General features: G+C 63.5%; 3 protein-coding genes across 7 annotated transcripts in view; 2 read left to right on the top strand and 1 right to left on the bottom strand.

Annotated features, from left to right (window-relative positions):
* LMNTD2 (lamin tail domain containing 2) overlaps positions 1–4967 on the bottom strand; it is a 5242-nt gene extending 275 nt beyond the window's left edge. Inside the window, exons 1-13 of the mRNA XM_035013774.1 lie at positions 4145–4967; positions 3648–3735; positions 3358–3513; positions 3002–3073; positions 2833–2921; positions 2216–2508; positions 1899–1978; positions 1722–1810; positions 1419–1608; positions 1220–1339; positions 934–1130; positions 526–641; positions 380–432 (exon numbers count right to left, since the gene is read on the bottom strand). Coding sequence (XP_034869665.1) covers positions 380–432; positions 526–641; positions 934–1130; positions 1220–1339; positions 1419–1608; positions 1722–1810; positions 1899–1978; positions 2216–2508; positions 2833–2921; positions 3002–3073; positions 3358–3513; positions 3648–3735; positions 4145–4608 — 2007 coding nt within the window. The 5' untranslated portion in view covers positions 4609–4967. The remainder of the gene's footprint in view (positions 1–379; positions 433–525; positions 642–933; positions 1131–1219; positions 1340–1418; positions 1609–1721; positions 1811–1898; positions 1979–2215; positions 2509–2832; positions 2922–3001; positions 3074–3357; positions 3514–3647; positions 3736–4144) is intronic.
* Positions 4968–6431: 1464 nt separating this feature from the next.
* On the top strand, positions 6432–9240 carry RASSF7 (Ras association domain family member 7). 2 transcript variants are annotated; one of them, XM_035012411.1, is made up of 6 exons: positions 6432–6545; positions 7205–7335; positions 7521–8233; positions 8373–8501; positions 8578–8659; positions 8743–9240. In XM_035012411.1, the coding sequence occupies exons 2-6, from the start codon at positions 7212–7214 to the stop codon at positions 8772–8774; spliced, it is 1080 nt and encodes a 359-aa protein (XP_034868302.1). In that variant the 5' UTR covers positions 6432–6545; positions 7205–7211; the 3' UTR covers positions 8775–9240. The 2 variants fall into 2 exon arrangements, with proteins under 2 accessions (XP_034868302.1, XP_034868301.1); XM_035012410.1 differs by having other exon boundaries at positions 8578–9240.
* Positions 9241–17095: 7855 nt separating this feature from the next.
* PHRF1 (PHD and ring finger domains 1) overlaps positions 17096–18735 on the top strand; it is a 28877-nt gene continuing 27237 nt past the window's right edge. For all 4 annotated transcript variants that reach the window (XM_035013652.1, XM_035013649.1, XM_035013650.1 and 1 more), the window contains exons 1-2: positions 17096–17158; positions 17448–17553. The gene's annotated coding sequence lies outside the window, so the exon portion shown is untranslated. The remainder of the gene's footprint in view (positions 17159–17447; positions 17554–18735) is intronic.

Here is an 18735-nt window from a genome sequence, read left to right as displayed (position 1 = left end):
GGGGGGGGGGGGCGGGGGAGGGCTGCACGGAGGGGGCAGGGCCGGGAAGGGGAAGGGGCGCGGAGCCTGAGAGGCGCGCGGGGCTGGGGGCGGGCCGGGAAGGGGAAGGGGCGCGGAGCCTGAGAGGCGCGCTGGGCTGGGAGGGGGCGGGGGAGGGCTGCACGGAGGGGGCAGGGCCGGGAAGGGGAAGGGGCGTGGAGCCTGAGAGGCGCGCTGGGCTGGGAGGGGGCGGGGGAGGGCTGCACGGAGGGGGCAGGGCCGGGAAGGGGAAGGGGCGCGGAGCCTTAGAGGCGCGCGAGGCTGGGGGGGGCGGGGGAGGGCTGCACGGAGGGGGCAGGGCCGCGAAGGGGCGCGGGACAAACCGCGCGCGCACACTCACCCGGACCCTGTGCTCCTTCCTAGCTAGGCAGTCCTCGAGGCACAGCCCAGCCTCTGCGGGGAACAATGACGCGATCGGTCAGGCGGGCCTCCCACCTCCCTGGCGAGTTGCCCGCCCTCCTTCCCTCCGCATCACTGCGTGCTCACCGGGGATGGAGGGCAGGAGCTCCGGCGCGAGGGTCTCTGCGGCCTCGGACTGCGCTGGTACCTCCCGTGGGCGGAAGATCTTGCTGGTGCTCAGCCGGGGAAAGAGGACCCGTGTCCTGGTGGGGCGAGGGGGTCGTGAGATCCGGAGCCCGCCCGCGGGAAGGGCAGTCCTGGAGAGGAAGGGGCCTGGGGAGGCGGGGGGCCTGGGAGTGGTCTTGAATTTCTAGGGGGCGAGCCTGGAGAGGACAGGACCTGGGGAGGTGGGTGGTGGCCCTGGTCAGGAACCGGCTTGGGGAGCGGCCCCAGAGGGGGCTGGACCTGAGGTAGGGGAATGGTCCTTAACAGGGAGTCTGGGGAGACGGTTTTTGCAAGGGTGGGGCCTGGGACCAAGGGACCCGCGGTGCCCACCCGGGCCTCCGACGTCTGGCCCGGGCTTCCCGCACCCTGCCGGCGTGGGAGTGTTGAGGCCCAGGCTTCTGCTCGCAGGTGTCAGCCCCACGCCCGGCCTCTGAGAGCGGGAAGCGGTCTATGGACAAATCGGTGTTGTCAGCGAAGATCCTCGAGATGGGGGACACGCAGTGGGGGGCCTTATGCTCGCTCAGGACCTGCAGGGCCGGCCGGGAGGGGCACAGCCGTCACCCCCGTCCCGTGGGGCTCAACCCCCACCCCACCTCCGGCTGGGGTGCACACTGACCTTGCCCTTGGGGTTCAGGAGGAGAGTCACACATCCCCGGCTGGAGCGAAAGTGCACGGGCTCCTGGCCCAAGGAAGAGGGCAGCTGCTTCTTGGTGCTGCGGGGCCCCTCGCCCCAAACCTGGTGGGCATCATGGGGTGGTGAGGAGTGGTGGGGGCCTGAGCCGGGGCCACGGGGGCTCGCGGGGAGCGGGGCGCACCGTGACGTGGTGCCCTGGCGCCAGCAGCGTGCCCGGCGGGAAGCGGTACATGCACACGGGGAAGTCATGCAGGTGCTGCTGCAGCCTCAGGCCACCCAGGTCCGCAGTCTCCTCCAGCGACTGGTTGAGGATGCGCACAAACCTCTCCCGGCCGTTAACAGCCACGATCTTCAGGCAGGAACCCGTTGGGCTGGGGTGAGGAGCAGGGAGAGTAGGGGCACTGTGCAGAGAGGCGTGGGCACCCCTCCACTGCGCCCTGGCCGAGACCCACTCCTGCTGTGACCCACCGGGTCACCCCCTCACCTCCAATGGCATGCAGAATGTGGGTGCTCTGGATCTGCACAGGACTCCCTCATCAGGACAGTCTTGCCAGGCTGGTCCCGGTGTGCTTTCTGGAGATCCAGGGAAAGGGGACCTGTTGGAAGGGGTACCTCCATATGGAGCATCCACTGTGGACATCTCATGGGAGGCCAGACCAACCTGCAGCACCCTGAGGGTGCACTTGGGAGAGGAACAGCTCCCGGGGTCAGATCCAGAGCAGGAGGGCTGGACCCTGGAGGCTGAGGGAAGCAGAGATGTAACTCCAAGTATGGGCCTGGGGGGGGCAGGGGGGTCTTGGAGCCAGAGTGCCGAGACAGCAGCACTTATCATCCAAGACCACCCTAATCCCTAGGGGTGGCCTTGCTCTGGGCAGTTGTGAAGACCAAGCTGTTGGGGGACACGGTGTTTAGGGCTTTGGGCAGAGATCATAACCCTGTTGGGGGGGGTTGTAACTGGGGAGGCTCGCTCCACTCCACCTTCAGGCTGTGTCTGCATTTCCCTGAGGCTCCTCGAGCGTGCCTCTGTCAGCTCAGAAGAATGGCAGCCTGACGTGCCGGGTGGGTGTCCTGTCACCTTCTGCATGCGATAATGTTCAGCCGGCTGGCCACTGCTGGAGTCGGAGTCCGCGCCCCCCGAGCTGCTAGTGCCCACGAAGGGCAGGGAGCTCCACTCGACACTCTTGAGACGCTGTTCCATGCGCTGTCTGCGCAGCTCCGAGCCCCACTCGTCCAACGGTGGGGACTGCGGGGGTGGCAGGGGTCGTGGATGCCTGTGGGCCACAGTGCTGATCTGCTCGTGGCTGCTGGCTTTGGCTTCTAGACTCCAGCCTTGTGCCCATCTAGCCTCCCCAAGATGGATGGGGCACCCCGGGACCCGGCCTAGGGAAAAGGCTCCTGGAAGGACCATGAGGGCTCCGGAGCCCTTTTCCTTCACTGTGAACCTCATCCTACATATGAGAGAACTGACCTTCGAAGGTGTGAGTTACTTGTCCAGACACACTAAAGGTAGAACTTGGACTCTGGCCCACATATGCCAAGGCACGCTCTCCCCCCTGCCCTGCACCCCTGGAGGATTGCCTGACCAGCAAAGTTACTTTTGGTCTGAGCTGGACTCGATGTTGATGAAGAGGTTGGGATACCGCTGGGCAATGCTGTTCCAGTCCACGTCCTCCAGCCGGAAACCCTGGTCAGGAAGCAACAGGCATGTGGCCCTCCCATCCCACAGGGCTGCCGGCTGTGAAAGCACATGGGGGCCTTGCTTACCTCCCCGGTGGAGGGGCCCTGTTCACTCTCAGAGAGGTCACTGAAGTCCATCAGGGTTTCTGCAGTTACCACCTGCACAGGGGGAGTGGAGGCCAGTGGGCAGGGGCTGGGGAAAGAGCCTCTCTCCTTTGACCTCACCAACACCTGAGAGACACACTTGCTGTGCGTCCACTTGGCGGAACCAGGGGGTTCCTCCCTGCCCCGTGGTCCTGAGGGGAGACAGGCTTCCCAGGCAGGCCAGCCCCCCTCCCCCCAGCAAAAGCACCCGAAGGAGAGACACTGGCTACCCAGGGGATGTCCAAGGAGGGTTGGGGAGGGGACACGGGAGGCAGGAGGGTGGGCCGAATGGGGCTTACCTCCACACTGCCGGTGGAAGATCGTAGTATGCGACCCACCCAGGAGGAGCGGGCCAGCTGCAGGAGGCAGGACTTCTGGAAGGCCTGCAGCTCAGCCTCCAGCTGCTGCATCGTGGTCATGGTCTGCAGCAGACGTTCCTCCAGCTGGGACTTCTCCTGCTCCAGGAGGGTGCATAGGTGGGCAGGGTCTTCTCCAGGTGCCGACCCCCAAGGCCAACCCCTACCTGGCCCCTGATCCTCACCCCAGCTTGGGTCCCCTGCCCAACTCCCTGATCCCACCTGCCCCTCACCAGCTGGGCCTGTTTCTTCTGTTCTTTCAACTCCAGAGTCAGCTTTTGGACCTGGTTCTGCAGGAACTTTTCCTGATTGCGTGCGCTCCTGGGGGGAAGGGGCAATCTCAGCAGCCCCCAACTCGAGGTCAGTAGCCAAGAAAGGGAGAAGGAGGGGCCCCTCTTCACTGACACTGGGGGCCCAAGGGCACAGAGTTCCAGGGGGCTAGGCCAGGTCTGGCTCTGAGAAGTGTGGGTTGTAGGTGGGGTCTAGGTTCAGTGACTAAAAATGTGTTCAGTTAGGATCTGGGCACGTTCACAATATATTCACTTTTTCAGGGTTAGGGTAGAGGGTCAGGATCCAGGTAAGGCTTAGGGCTAGAGGCAAAGGTCAGAGTAAGAATCAAGTTGGAGTGTCGGTCAGGACCAGTGGTTGGGGATGGGGTCAGACAAAAACCAGGAGTTTGGGCCAGAACAGAGGCTGGGTTGGGCTGGGGGACTAGTGCTTGGCTGCTCACCTCTCAGATGGAAGTCCAGCCACCTCGTGCAGGACGTGGCAATGCCGGGCATCCTGGTGGTTCTGGATGGCCCACCGCAGGGCCTGGATCTCTAGTTCCCGTTGACCCCACAGCAGCCGCAGGGTTTGAGGGTCCAGGGACTCAGGGGCCAACCTGCAATGCCAGCGATCAGGCCCTGCCCTCTGGCTGACCAGGCCCAAGTGGCTGACCACCCCTCCCTCCCTTCCTTCCTGCAGGTTAACAGAGAAGACCACCCGTGGAGAGCTGGGCTTGGTGTCCTGTGGGCATGTGGGAGCCACCGGTTCTTGGGGTGTGCCAGCTGGAGGCTCCAGGTGGCCATTGACTGGCTCTTGGTCCACCAGGGATAAGGAAGCCTCTTTCTCAGCTTCTTCAGCCTCTTGGCAAGACTCAGGGGCCATTCTTGATGTTCCTGGGGGAGCTGAGAGGGACGGTGTGACTGTCATTCTTGTGTCCTACGTATGGATGCCCCTGTGGCCATGAGCGTCTGCCTGTGCCTGACAGCCCTAGACAGTACCACTCCAAAGAGGTCTGTGTGTGCGCACACACCCCACAGGACACTAGACTGCTGGTCACATGTGTGCTCACATCGGTGTGTTTCTGACCAGGACAAGGCAGCAGGTCACCCCCCACAAGCAACATGTCACCTGAGTGTTTGCACATTTCCTGTTGTCGTCCCCCTGTCACCCTTGCCTTCTAGGACCTGAGGTCCTGTCCCTCAACCTAAAGCAAGGGTCCTCAGAGGGACTGGTCCTTTGCCTGTGATGCCCCCAGACCCAGGGCCTTACCCCCAACACTCACCTGAGGCCTGAAATCCAAGCACACCTAGGGAAACAAAGGCGCTAGAGTGTTGCCATGGATACCAGCACTCAGAAGGGGAGGGGCTGTTTGTTACCAGGAGCTTCCAGGGAAACCCCAGACCAGGGCCCTGAGTGAGCCTTGGGCCCACCCCCTGACCCAGCCTGAAGGAGAAACTCTGAAAGGCTGGGTTGTTGCCCAGCTGGCCTTAGCAGGCCCAGGGGACCATAGAGTGACCAGCAGGGCCTGCCATGGTCACACACGCAGTCTGCCGCCCCCAACCAACCTTGAGGAGGCTCCCACGGTCCCTCCCCAGCTTAACTATGGCAGCCGGCAGGTATTGGAGGCATTGCTGCCCTGCGTATGGGGGCTTACTGGACTCTATCCAGCAGTGAGCCCCTCCTGAGTGCTTCCCACAGCATCTTGGCACTCAGAGGCTGATGCCCACCTACCTAACCCACAAGTTAGAAGCCTCTCTTTCTCCAGTTCATCTCCACCACCTTGGGGAGCCCTGGGGACCCTCTCATAACTATGATAACAGTTCCCTCTGCCCCAGAACAAAAATGAGGCACCAGACCTGACACACAGACCAATGCCCTCCAGCCTTCGCCCCCCCACCTCACTTTCATTCATTTAAGACTCTCAACTCTGCCTTTCTGTAGGACTTCCTGTGCTGGGGAGGATACAGGCAGGCAGGAGGACCCCCCCATGGCTTGTTGTGAGGAGGCAGAGCAGGCTCTGAAAGCCTGGTCCACAGACAGCAGAGGCTGTGAGGGACCCTGGCTGCTGAGCTGGCTCTGGTTCTGCCAGGCACAGGGTGCCCGCGTGTGTCCACAACTCGAGGAGGCACTGGGCCCCACTGGGGGCAGGGAGGGGTGGGGGAAAAGAGCCCAGGGTCATTGTCTTGCTTTGTCCCCAGCAACTTCAGGGCAGCCTTCTCCCCCACCAGGACTGTCAGCCTGGCTGCAGCCAGAGAGCGCCATCGCTCTCCCGCGGGGACTCCCAGCTCCCGACCCCTGTGCGTCCTGACGACCGGCCCTGAGGGAGCCGGGTCGGTGGGACCCTGGCCTTGGGGCGCCGCGTCTGCCCCTCTGGATGCAGAGGCTACCGGGTCCTAGGCCGGTGCCCTCACCCTAGGCAAGAGACTTATCGGACTGGGAGGCTTCTGAGGAAGTCCGCCCGGGAGCGGAGCCAGACACCTGTCCACGCGCCGCCAGCCGGCCGGGGACGCGCTTCCGCGTAGTTCGCGGTCTTCAGGCGTGCGTGGACGAGGCTCGGCCCGCCCCTCCGCGCCGCCGAGCTCCGCCCACACCTGGGCGCCGCCGAGGGCGGGGCGGGCGGGGAGCCAATGGGAGGGGCGGGGCACAGGAGGGGCAGCCAATGGGCATTGGTTCAAGGCGGGGAGGGCGGGCAGGGCGACCCTGGGAGCCAGTAGGGAGGCGCGGGGCGGGGCGCTCGGGCTGCGGGCCAATGGAGTGGCGAGCCGGGGCTCGCCCGCTGCGCTGGAGGCGGCAGGTTGCGGCGGCGCCCGGCGCCGGGAAGCAGCCGGTTCGAGTCTGCGTCCCGGAGGCCAGCGAGCGCCCAGGTGAGCCGCGCAGGGCCCCAGGTCCTCCTGCGTGCGGGGCGCTGCCTCGGGCAGAAACTCCGATGGAGGGGCGCGGGCTGGGCCGCCGTGGGGCCGCGTCGCACCTGCAGCGGCTCCGCAGCAGCGACGGCGGCCTGGGGGGCGAGCGCAGCGGCTGGCGGGAGAGAGAAGAGGGCTGCCCGCGCCGGCGAGGGTCGCCCAGGCGCGGTTCCGTGGCTCCGGAGGGCCGAGGTCTGAGTCGCGGGGAGGGGGCGTTCCCATGGCAGCGGGAAGCCGTGTTTTCATGAGGGCGCCTTTGGGTGCCTGAGGCCGGCGTCCCGTGGGAGGGGCAGTGCCGTTCGAGCCAGGTGACTGGGGAGGCAGGAAGTTCTGGATCTGGTTAATGATTCGCCTTGTTCCGGGAGTGGGGCGGGGCAAAAGGCTGGGAAGTCGGGGAGCTTCAAAGTGCTTCTGGAGGGCACAATGATTACCCATTGGGGGGGCTGGTCTTGACTACCTCCACCCCGACAACGTATGGCCTACGTGTGGGGCTAGGCATAGGAGAGCAGGACTGGCATGGGGAGGGGGCAGTAGCCCTGAACCACTTCTGGAGGTGAGAGGAGCCAGGCGGTGGTGGGGCCAGGCAGGGCCTGACCCTGTGGCCTTTGTCCTCCCTGCAGGACAGGGATGCTCTCCGGGCTAGCAGCGATGGAGCTGAAGGTGTGGGTGGATGGCATACAGCGCGTGGTCTGTGGGGTCTCGGAGCAAACCACCTGTCAGGAAGTGGTCATAGCACTAGCCCAAGCAATAGGTGAGTCCTTTCAGGCAAGATGGCCCAACAGGTGCACCTGAGGTGGGGCCTGGCCCTCGGGCCCCTTCCCCCATCAAGGGTGGGGCTGGCTCATGATCCCTCTTGCCCTTCCCTAACTTCTCAAGCCAGGTGGATGGAGGGTGTTGGGAGGGGTGCATAGGCTGACCTGTCTCCTCCTACCCCAGGCCAGACGGGCCGCTTTGTGCTCGTGCAGCGTCTCAGGGAAAAGGAACGGCAGCTGCTGCCCCAGGAGTGTCCAGTGGGTGCCCAGGCTACCTGTGGACAGTTTGCCAGTGATGTCCAGTTTGTCCTGAGGCGGACAGGGCCCAGCCTTGCTGGGAGGCCTTCCTCAGACAGTTGCCCACCTCCTGAGCGCTGCCCAGTCCGAGCCAGCCTCCCCCCAAAGCCACGGCCAGCCCTGGGCCACGAGCAGCGCCAAGCACTGACCTTCAGCCTGGGGTGCCCTGGGCTGGCCCCCAGCCCTGCGCTGCCTGAGCCTGTGGCCCCGGTAGCACCAATCCCAGGCTCCTGTGCAGACCTGCAGAGCCTGGAGCGAAGGGTGAGGAGGAACGCAGTGGAGCTGGGTCAAGAGGCCTTCTGGGAACAGGAGCTGCGGCGGGAGCAGGCACGGGAGCGTGAGGGGCAGGTGCGCCTGCAGGCCCTGAGCGCAGCCACTGCCGAGCATGCTGCCCGGCTGCAGGCCCTGGATGCCCAGGCCCGTGCCCTGGAGGCTGAACTACATCTGGCCTCTGAGGCCCCTGGGCCCCCCTCACCCACAGCATCTGCAACTGAACGCCTGCGCCAGGACCTGGCTGCCCAGGAACGGCAGAGCGCACAGGTACAAGGCAGCCTGGCCCTGGTGAGCAGGGCCCTGGAGGCCGCCGAGCACGCCCTGCAGGTAAGCCCACAGGCCCCCGAGCCCCTGCTGATGTCCCCAATGTGAGCAGATTTGGGGGTTGGTCTCAGGGTCAGACTAGGGAGAGCATGAGGCCATGGAGCCCTATGGCTGTGTCCCCTGAGGGCTCCCTGTGCCCCAGGCCCAAGCCCAGGAACTTGAGGAGCTGAACCGGGAGCTCCGTCAGTGTAACCTGCAGCAGTTCATCCAGCAGACGGGTGCTGCACTGCCACCACCCCCCCGGCCAGACAGGGGCCCCCTCAGCACACAGGTCAGAGTGGTTCTGGAGGGAGGCCAGGTGGGTGGGAGGCCTGGCCCAGCTCCAAGCTGACCTAATCTCCCCATAGGATCTTCTGCCTCCAGCCAGAGAAGAGCCCCTCACAAGGACCCCTCAGAATCCTGCTCTAGTGTCCGGCCTGAGTCCAGAGAGTATGTCGTGTCTTCCCCACTTTCGGTGGGACAGGGTCTTCCTGGGGCCTCCTCAGTCCCCTCAGCCTGTGCCCTCCCCACAGTTGCCCCAATGAGGCAGAACTCCTGGAGGTAGCAGCTCTTGCCCCAGAATGGACATCCACTGCCAGCCCAGCCCTGGGCTCCAATGACATGAGCGAGGGCAGCCAAGGCCAGCCCGACTCGGACAACAGGAGATTGGCGGTCGCAGAGGATTCATTCCCCCATACAGTGGGAAGCCCTGGTGCCCTGGGTCTGAGACAGAACACCTCAGAGCCCCGGGGTTTCCACTGTGGGGGGCAGGGGGAGGCTGAGGACACTTGCCCTAGTCCCTGCCAAGTCTGCCAAGCCCCCTGGAAAAGCAGGGGGCGGGACCAGCTCAGAATTCGCTGCGCCCCAAAGGCCATGGCTCCTTATTGGGGTTGGGAGATGTGTGGACACTGCTCGGCCTGTGGGTGTGTGCTTGCATGTGGGAAGTATCCTTCCTTGAGCCTGCATGCACACACGGCGTGCCGCCTCCCCTACCCCAACCCTAAAACCTCAATAAACTGCCCAGAATGGCTTGTGTGTGTCCTGAGGCTGTACTGGACAGGGTCTGTGGGACCTAAAACTTGAGACCAGCCAGAGTCACTGGGGAGTACCCCAAGCTACCCGGGGCTGGCCACAACCAGGGCTCTTGAGGAGGGGGGGTGTCTCCCGGGGACCAGTGGTCAGTTGGGCCCAAAGCTGGGGCTTGTAGGGCCTCACATTTCCAGCTGCTGCACCCAGGGGCTCTCCTTGGCAGCCCAAGCCTGGGTTGAGAGTTGGACAGTATGGGGCCTTAACAGCAGCCTCAGCCCTGGTCTGGGTGCCCTCCTCTGGCCTACTCCTCACCAGTAGCACGAACTGCCACCCCATTGGGATGGCTCCTGGACATGCCAGACCTGCCTATCAGGTTTACTGAGAGCTTGTGGGGGCAGGTCCCCAGACTCCTGGTCAGCCAGGACCAAGGAGCTTCGCCCAGAAGAGCTGTGTAGGCCCCATGAGGGTGTGGCTGCCCAGCCCCCCAACAGGCCCCCTCTGCTTCCCAGGTGGGTGTGAAGGCTCTGCTGTGTGCCTGCAGCCTCAAAATTAGGGCAGAGTGATGTCCAAATCACGGTCCTGGTCCTGGGTGGGCTGCAGGTCCCACCTGTGAGCACTGTGGCTGGGGTTGGAGCTCTTTGTGGTGGTCAGAACCCAGGGGCTCGGTGCAACCATGGATATTAGGGAACAGGAAATGGAGGCATCCTAGATGATAGGGGTCTTTGTGCTGAGTTTGGGGGTCAGCAACTTTGGGATGGACTCAGCCTTCTGGAGTGGCCCCTGAGCTGGGCCTGGTGTTCCCCACTTCTTTTGAGGCCAACCATAGGGGACATGAAGTCCTGAGTACAAGGAGCAAGGAAGCCACCAAGAGGCAACACCATCAAGAGCATCTTGTGGGGGGGGGGGGGGCAACCAGGACTGGATACTTCCTGCCCAAGATGGAACAGGACTGGGAGCGACGACTGGACAGGCCAGGCGGCAGCAGGGCACTTCTGGCCCAGGCTCCTGACTCCAAAGCCCCCAGCCCTACCCGGCTCCTACCTACACTCCCACCCGAGCCCACCATCTACCTCACAGCAGCCCATTCCAGACAGGGCCAAGTGCAGGGTCACATGGGTATAGCCTGGAATGCAAATGCTGATCGTGTTGTGCCCTGGATGGGAGGGCTGGAGCTATAGGCAGTCACCACCAGGTCCAAGGGGCCTGCTCTCCCCACCCACAGCCCTCACCTGTGCTCAGGTGGGTTGGATGTACCTCTGGGCACCTGCCCCGAGCCCCAGCACGGGTCATCTCCCAGGCTGAGCACATTGGCCAGCCAGCACAGGGCAAAGCCAGGTGCTAGCTGGGGACTAGCCCACGGCCTCCCGGTGTCATGTGCTTTCCCACCCCCAAAGGGAATCAGTTCCGATGCTAGCACAGCTCACACACCCCTGGTCTCCTGTGTTTGTTTCCAGGGAACACCTGTTCCTTCTGAGACCTCGCCAGGGACCTGTTCCTGGTCTGCTACTGGCTGAGAAAGCTGATGAGCCCTCTTTTCCACCTGGGAAGGGTCCTCAGGTAGCCGCTGTGCTCTAGGGTGGGGAAGGGGGCAGAACCTTCCTCCTCTGTGGCTGTTCCAGGTGGACAAAATCCCACATCCCCCAAAAGTGGCCACAGGTGCTTCAAATCAGTAAGGAAGCGTTGGAATTGCTGAAAAGTTTACTTTGGAGCTTTAAGCTGCACTTTGAAAACAATGATGTGGGCTATGCTGACCTAAGGAGAGACCCAGCTCCCCCCACCAACATACACACACATCCACGCCATGGCAGAGCAGGACCAAGCCAGGTCAGGCCAGTTGCCCATGCAAGTTGAGACAGGACCCTGCTTGATGTAACTGCAAAGGCAGCCTTCATCACTGTCTGTAGGGCCAGGCTGCATTGGGGGATAGCACTGGAGCTCCTCCTGACCTCAGAGTTCTGCTCACCCCCCAGTGCAAAGGTACTCTTGTGGGTTGGCTGAGAACACGGGGGGTCACCCACAGCAAGTCATCGCCCTGTGGCAGCCAGTCAGCTCCACTGGTTCTCAACCCTAAGGCCACCCACAACCTCGCTGTCTCCTGCAGAACCTGCCCGGCCAAGCCTACTGGGTGTGACCCTCAGTACACCAGTGACCTTTAGGACAGGCTCCCTCCAAACGTGAGTCCAAGTGCATGCAAGGCCTCAGCTAAGGTTGCCTCTCCCTCACGCTGTGCTGACAACTGCAGACCCAGCTCCAGCCATCAACCCCCACGGTCTGGGAGAGGGCCTGTTGCAGGCATCCTGGCCCCTGCATGCCTAGAGGCTGCTAGGGGTGTGCTCCCCGACCAGCAGATTTTCAGAGTGGATTGAAAACCCCCAGCAGAGAAACAGGCCCTGCAGACAGGCTGGGGGCTCTACCAGGTGCCCCCACCTCTGGGAGGGCATGTCGCTGGGCACCACAAGTGGGTCCTTGGCATTCTGACTCCTTTAGTGGCCTTGCTGAAGTGGCAGAAATGTACAGAAAAGCCAAATCCGTCACCATCTTCCTTAAGAAAGTTTCCAGAGGTGGCCCTCAAGAGGCAGGTAGTAGGGGCTCCGGTCCTGAGGGCCAAGGGTCTGACCACGACACCCGTGCCTGCCCAGGGCTGCCCTCGGCTTGGAAACATTCAGAAGACCATCCCAGCAACTCTGCACATCCTGGCACCTGAGACACACAAGGAAAAGAAAAGTTCCCTCCAAGGGCGCATTTGGCCCAACCTGAGCCCCCTCTTGTGGAGGGCTGTGAAGCCCCACGATGTTTCCCCTTCCTCCCCACCCCCCCAGCTGAGCGCCGACAGGCAGACCCGGTCCACAGGGGCTCCCTCGCCTCTCCCCGCCTTGGTGCTCGCCCTCCCACCTGGTCTGGCTGTCCCCTGCCCAACACAGCAGGGTCACAGAGGGGCCGGGGCGGTCGCGCTGCCCAGGGACAGATCAGCCGCTGTCACACGCACAGTGGGTCCGGAGCAGCGCAGTGTGCGGTGGGCAGTGGCTGCCCTGCGCCTGGAGGCCACCGGGTGGACGGAGGGGCCGTCCCCCACCCCCGACCCCTCCTTCCCCTCCAACTTGTGCGTCCGAGCCCCACCGCACCAGCCCGGCCCGAGCCCCCGCCCGCCGGTCTGGGACCCCTCGCGCGTCACCTGCAACCGCGGCGCCGGGCCGTCGCCGGCTCTCAGCCCAAATTCGGCGGCGGCCGCTGGCCCCTGGCGCCCCCGACCGGCCCCCGACCGCCCCGCGCCCCGCGCCCGGCCCGTATGCAAATATGCGGGTCTCGTAGCCAATGGCCAGCTGGGCCGGGCCCGCCCTGCTGCGCCCCAGCCAGTGGGCGCGAGGTGGGGGCGGGTCGCCACGCCCACCGCCGCGCGGCCCCTCGCGGGCGCGGCAGGCGCGTTCCTTTCCGCACGTCGGCCTCGGGGCGGGGCCGCCACCTGCCGGGCGGGGCCTGCGGGCGCCGCGCTGCTGCCGTGCAGGGCGTCTCCCCCTCCGGCCGGGGCGGTGGTACGGCCCGAGGCGCTCCCCCCGCCCTCGCGGCGGGTCGGCAGCTCCCGGGAACGCGCGGGGCTGGGGTGCACGTAGCCTGGCCGCACCCTCGGGACGCCCGTGGGGCCCGCGTTGCTCGCGGCCCCCGCGGAGTGCTGTGGCTGGCGGGCGGGGGATCCGCGGTCCCCCGGTGGGATCCGTCGCCTTGGAAGGCTTGGAGTCCGAGTCCGGAGGGGACACGGCGCGGGGCGCAGGGCCATCGCTGGTTTGCCCCGTCCTGTCTGGGCTTTGAAAAAGTATAAAACATGAGAATAGACTGTTTCGGACCTGGAGTTATTGACTCCTGGGTGGTGCCCCAAGGTGGCAGCCAAGGGAGATTTGGCCCTGGCCCCCTTCCCTTCACACTCCCCTCCCCGCCTCCATGGCCAAAGGGGACCCCGAGGCAGAATCAGGGGCCATGCGGACCCCTAATGAGGTAGAGAGATGCTTGCTCCCCTTTTGTTCCTGACACAGGAGTTCTCATAAGCCCTCTGTGCCCCTCCAAAGTAAGCCAGAGCTCCCCACTTTCCCTCACCTCACTCAGTCTCACGCATCTGCCTCAGACCCTGGCCCTCCCTAGGGGACCCTACTCACCTGGTTCCAAGGAGCTTCGAAGGAGCCCTCCACTCTTCACTGCCCAGGGGCCATAGCCCTCAGCCTCAGCCACCCTGGTCCCTGGTGGTTCTCCTGTGGCCCTCCTGGCCTCTACACCACCTGTTCCTGGTTCTCCCTCCAGTGACTTCCCTGCATCCCACGTGTGCGGAGGCTGGAGCCCAGCAGGTGCCGCAACCCCAGCACAGACCCTGCTGCACCCTTCCCATCATCACGGTCACTTCATTTCTTCCTTCAAAACCATTGCCTGAGTGGCTAAGTGCTGAGGCTCCAGGGAAGCATAGGCATTGCCTGGGACATCAGGAGCCTGAATCCTGGGGATAGAAATTCAAGGCAGGATGTTGTGGGTGTGGCCACCTATGGATGGGGAAAGAGCACAGAGGAGCAAGGAGCTGGCTCAGTTCTACTGGTAGTCAGAGGTGGAGGGGTCAGCAAAGCCTGGATAATGTGGTCTGGAAGGAATCCCTAGGAATCTGCAGGATCCCTGAGGAGGCCCACACCTTCAGGACAGGATAGAGGTTTGGAGGAAAGAAATCTGGGGTTTGGGGACAGAGAGAAGCCAAAAGTCAGGGTGACTCTGAGTTCCTGTCTTGCCATGCCTGGTATGACTTCCAGCTGTGCCCCCCAGTCCTGCTGGTTCCAAATGCACCCCTTATCACCCTCTATAGTGGGTTGAATAGTGTCCCCTCAAAAAGATGTCTGTATCCTAGCGCCTAGACCCTGTGAATGTTACCTTACTTGCAAAAAGGGTCTCTGCACCTGAAATTAAGGGTCTTGAGATAAAATCATCCTGGTTTACCTGGGTGGGCCCTAAATCCAATGACAAGTGTATTTATAAGAGACAGATGAGAGATACAGACACATGCGAAGGCCATGTAAAGACAGAGGCAAAGTTTGGGGTGATGTGGCCACAAGCCAAGGAAGCCTGGAGCACCAGAAACCAGAAGAGGCAAGAAAGGATTTCCTACGGATTTCCCAGGGAGCACAGCTGCCTTGGATTTCGGATTTGTAATTTCTGGGACTGTGAGAGAGTCATCTGTTGTTTTAAGCTACCCAGTCTGTGGTCATTGGTTAAGGCAGGCCCAGGACACTAATAGGCCTGCATTCCTAAGTCAGCTGTACCTGTCTCCTCCCCCCGCTCTGGCCCTGTGTTTGTGTGCAGGCCTGACGGCAGGGGAAAGGGCTGGCCTGTGCGGGACAGAACCAAGGTAGCTCCCAGTCATGCTCCACCCTCCCGCACAGAACTGTGCATTTCACGTATGTTCCTGCCTGTGCTCTGGGTGGGGGTGGAGCAGAACGGGGTGCATGCACTAGCACACACCCCAAACCCAGCAGGGGCAGAGTGCAGGTCTATGAGGGGCATGGGGCAGGGCACACATGTTGTGTCGCCGCTTGGAACCAGCATGTGAGAGGTGGCAGGTGGGTGGCTAGTCAGTGTGCACTGCAGGTGACAGTACTGATGGGGGTGACCACATGCACGGGGGAGGGCATCAGTAGGAGGGAGGTTTATTATGTGCCTGTGCTCTCGAGGTACCACCTGTGTTCAATCTGGGCCCAGACCAATGGCTCTGGGCAGTTCCCTGGGAGCACAGCTCACATCTAAGCACAGGTTGACATGGCTGGTTAGGTTGTGCACTGCCCAAGGATGCCTGCTGAGTAAGTATTTTCCTATGTCTCGTGGGTGCATGTGTTTATTATGTCAATTTTCCAGGAGCCCCAGGAACAGCGGCAGATGAAGTTAGGAAGGGCTGCCCCCTCTCCAAGGAGACTCCAAGTTGGCTATAAGCTGATTGTCCAACTCCTTCATAGGAGCATCAGCAGGGTACCCCTATACCCCATGTGGGAACCTCTGCTGGGTAGTGTCCTTCTATCCAATGGTCTTCAGCAGGTAGACACGTGTGTCTAGAAGGGCCAGCACATGCCAAGCTCCATGCTGAGAAGGAGAGGGAGGGGGAGGTACTTGGTGCAGGGTAGTCACCATGCTGGACCCCACCCAAAGTGCAATCCCAATACTCACCCACCCAGCCCTCAATCTCTGTTTTATGGGCAAGGGCACTGACACACAGAGAGGTCAAGAAGCTGTCCCATGGTTACATGATTGATACACTGGGAGCCCAAGTGCCCAGGTTTAAGTACTTGGCCTGGAGGACACCCAAGAGGCACCGTGCTGCACCAGCCAACCCTCTCCAGACCCCACCCCTCTGGCCCATGGAGAGGAATTGCTCCAGAGTCTTCCTTATCTCTGGCGCCATCCATTCTCCCTCTCTGCAAAGTCCTTTTCAGAGTGTGTAAACTAGCTGTTATCTCTCCAGCAGTAAGCAGAAAAGACAACCCTCCCTTGGCTGGCTCCACTCTTCCTTCCTTTTGCAGCAGGGCCACTTGCAAGAGATGTTGGTGCGCTGGTTACTCTCCCACCCTCTTTAAACTCCCCCACGGCCCTCCCGCCTCCAACGCTGCTATTCTCAGGGTCACAGTGACTCCCACCTCACTCGACCCAGGGCCCTGCTTGATGGTCCTTCCTTCCCTGGCTTCCAGAACCCCTCTCCTGGTTCCCCTCCTGTTTACTTCACACATCCCTCAGCAAATCCCCTGTCTTCAGAATCTACCAGGAGTTTCTTGCTTCCCAAACCTGAGCTGCACCCATGGTGGTTCCTGAACTGGGGATCCCCCCGTGTCTGCCCTCACTGCTCTAGTCTTTTCCCCACCTTGCCCCCCCGGCCCCCCTCCCCCGCGGAGCCTGCAAGCCTGCCCGTGTCATCCTGCTCGAGATCCTCCCGTGCCCCTAGCGCCTCTGGCCACTTCCCGCACTGGGCCCAGCCACCCCTGCTCGGCCTCCTTTCTGAGGTCCAGCGGCGGCTTCTCGGTGCTCTGCCCACGGCGGCCCCTCTGGGCCCCCACGTCATTGCCAGGTCCGTCCTCACCGCCTAACACTGGCCAGTCCTCCCAGGCTCCTGAGCCCCGGACCCTACGCTGCTTTATCTTTCATCATAGCGCGAGTCAGGTTTTCACACACCACGCGGTGTGGTGACCGACAGCGCTGGTGGTTTCCGGTGTCTGAACCAGACGGGACGCGGGGCTAGGGTCTCCTCCCGCTGTGCCCAGCACCTGGGGGAGCGTGCCCACGTAGGACTCCATCAGTGTTTGGTCCAGGAGCGACGGTGGGGCGCGAAGCTGCCCGTCCCCGGAGCGCCACGAGGCGAGCGACGAACGCGCCGGGGGCTCGGGGCGTGACCAACACCGAGGAGGGCCGGGCCACCGCGTGGGGCGGGGCAGCAGGGTTGGGGCGTGCCCACGGGCGTGGGCGGGGCCAGGTCTGGGGGCGGGGCTCCGGTGTGCCGGACGGCCGCTTCCATTCGCCCTGGTCGGAGGGCGGGGCTCGGACTGTACCAACTCGCGGCGGGGGAGGGCTGACACGGAACAGCCTACTGGCGGGGGCCTAGACACCACGAGGTCTTCCAGACACTAGTCTTCCTGGGCGGTGGGCCAGCGTTAAGCAGTGTCTGCGAAGCCCCGAGGCCCCCGGCCACGGCGAGCGGCGCCTTCCGCCACTTCAGGCTCTTCCTCCCCGCCCTGGTCCCAGTGGTTCCCGCCAACGGGCGGGGCGAGGGCGAGGGCCCCGGAAGCCGGCTCCGTGCACTTCCGGGTCGGGGAGCGCGCGGCGGCGGCGGCGGCGGCGGCGGCGGCGGCCTAGTCGAGGCTGGCGCTCGGGCGGCGCGGCGAGCGCGCGGGAGCGGCGGGAGGGACGCGAGGCTCCCGGGTACGTGCGGGGCCCGCGGCGGCCCCGGGGTCCCGACCGCGCCCCGGCGCGAGGGCCGTCCGCGAGCGCCGCGCGCTTTGTCTGCGGCCTGCGCCTCGGGGCGAGGCCTGCGCCGCGCTGGCCCCGGGCGGGCGGCGGGGAGCGCGGGCGGGCCGGGAGGCCCTTCGGGCCGCAGGCGGGTTTCGGGGGGGCCCACCCGCCTCGTCCTGTGGAGTCCCCCCCCCCCCCAGCCCGCGCTGCTTCCCTCCCGGCGCGAGCCAAGCGTGACCCTGAGCCAACTCGTTTCCAGCTCCTGGCCGTCGCTGCAGCCGGCGGCTTCGTCTGCGTTTCGGCGCCCGAGCGGCTCACGGGACGGTCTCCTCTAGCTCACGTAGCCCTCGCCTCGAGCCCCCGCGGTAGGTATTGCCCTTCCTGTTGTGCACGTGAGCGCCTCGAGGAGGGAGCAGCGGCTGCGCGGCCGGGCAGCCTCAGGCTCCTGCCCCGCGTTCTTCTCGGCAGCGCTCGTGTTGCGCCTTGTCGGTTTGGGACTTCCGTGCTGCTGCTGTCTCTGCGGGAGCATGGGGTAATCTGCCCGCGAGCCTCGTTCGCGCCAGGGGTCCTGTGCTTAGAACCTGAGGCTAAGGGGAGGGTTCTCACGAGAATGTTGAGTCAGGGGAACAGTGGCTGGCAGCGCCCAGTGCGTCTCTGCGCCAGGCCGGTGGCAGGGCCCCGTGGGGCGAGCCTGCTTTGGGCCTCTCTGCAGCCCCCGGTATAGACTCTTGGTGTCCGCGTCAGCCCCGCAGAGACCTTGTTGGCCCTACTTTTTCACTTGCATTGCAGTTTACAGTTTTCAGGCCTCCTGTCCTTCATGGCAGACGTGGAGTAAAAAATGACAGTCCTGGCTGGGTGCGCAGTGCTGGGCCTGGCATGCTTGCTCAGGGCCTGGCACAGGCGCCAGTTACCACCAGAAGTTCTTTGGCTTTCTTAGTAACGGTTGGAATCATAGGTGCTTTGGTGCATCTGAAAAAAAAATTATTTCCTCTCCGCTCCCTAGATCTAGAGGTAGAGCAGGAGAGCCACAGACCACCACCGGCATTGCCTGTGGTCTGGAACATACCAGCAGAAGTAGGGATGGTGAGTGTGGACAGGCGTGTCGAGGTGCGCTGGTAGGGCCCCCATTAACACAGAGTTCTGACTGCAGTGTTCTGACAGGGAAAGGGTTGCGAAGGGTCTCTCGTGGTGGCCTCTTCCTCAGTATCTGCACAGGTCTTTGCTCTGAAAAGTACTTTCAGAGGCTCCTTGGGTTCTTGGCCAGCAGTTAGCTGTCGTGTGATGATGTCGGAACAGACGACGTTTAGCCTCATAGTTGACGCTCTCCTGCTGCCCTCCCCGGCTGTGGTGGGACTTAACGCCACAGGCGCAGGGAGTCGTGGAGTTCAACCCCATTCCTGGGCGGGTATTTCTGGCAAGCCCCTGTGTGCCAAACCCAGTCGTGGCCTTGCTGACCTCTTCCGACAGCCCTTGGAGGTAGGCCCTGCCCGGTGGACCTGGGGCTTACTGCGCCAGGGGAGAAGCCAGGGGCCGTCTGTTCTGACTTT

The sequence above is a fragment of the Mirounga leonina genome, unplaced genomic scaffold, assembly GCF_011800145.1.
Source record: "Mirounga leonina isolate KUSES-001 unplaced genomic scaffold, KU_Mleo_1.0 Mir_166, whole genome shotgun sequence".
Lineage (NCBI taxonomy): Eukaryota > Metazoa > Chordata > Mammalia > Carnivora > Phocidae > Mirounga > Mirounga leonina.
This window is presented reverse-complemented; position numbering and strand designations above follow the sequence as displayed.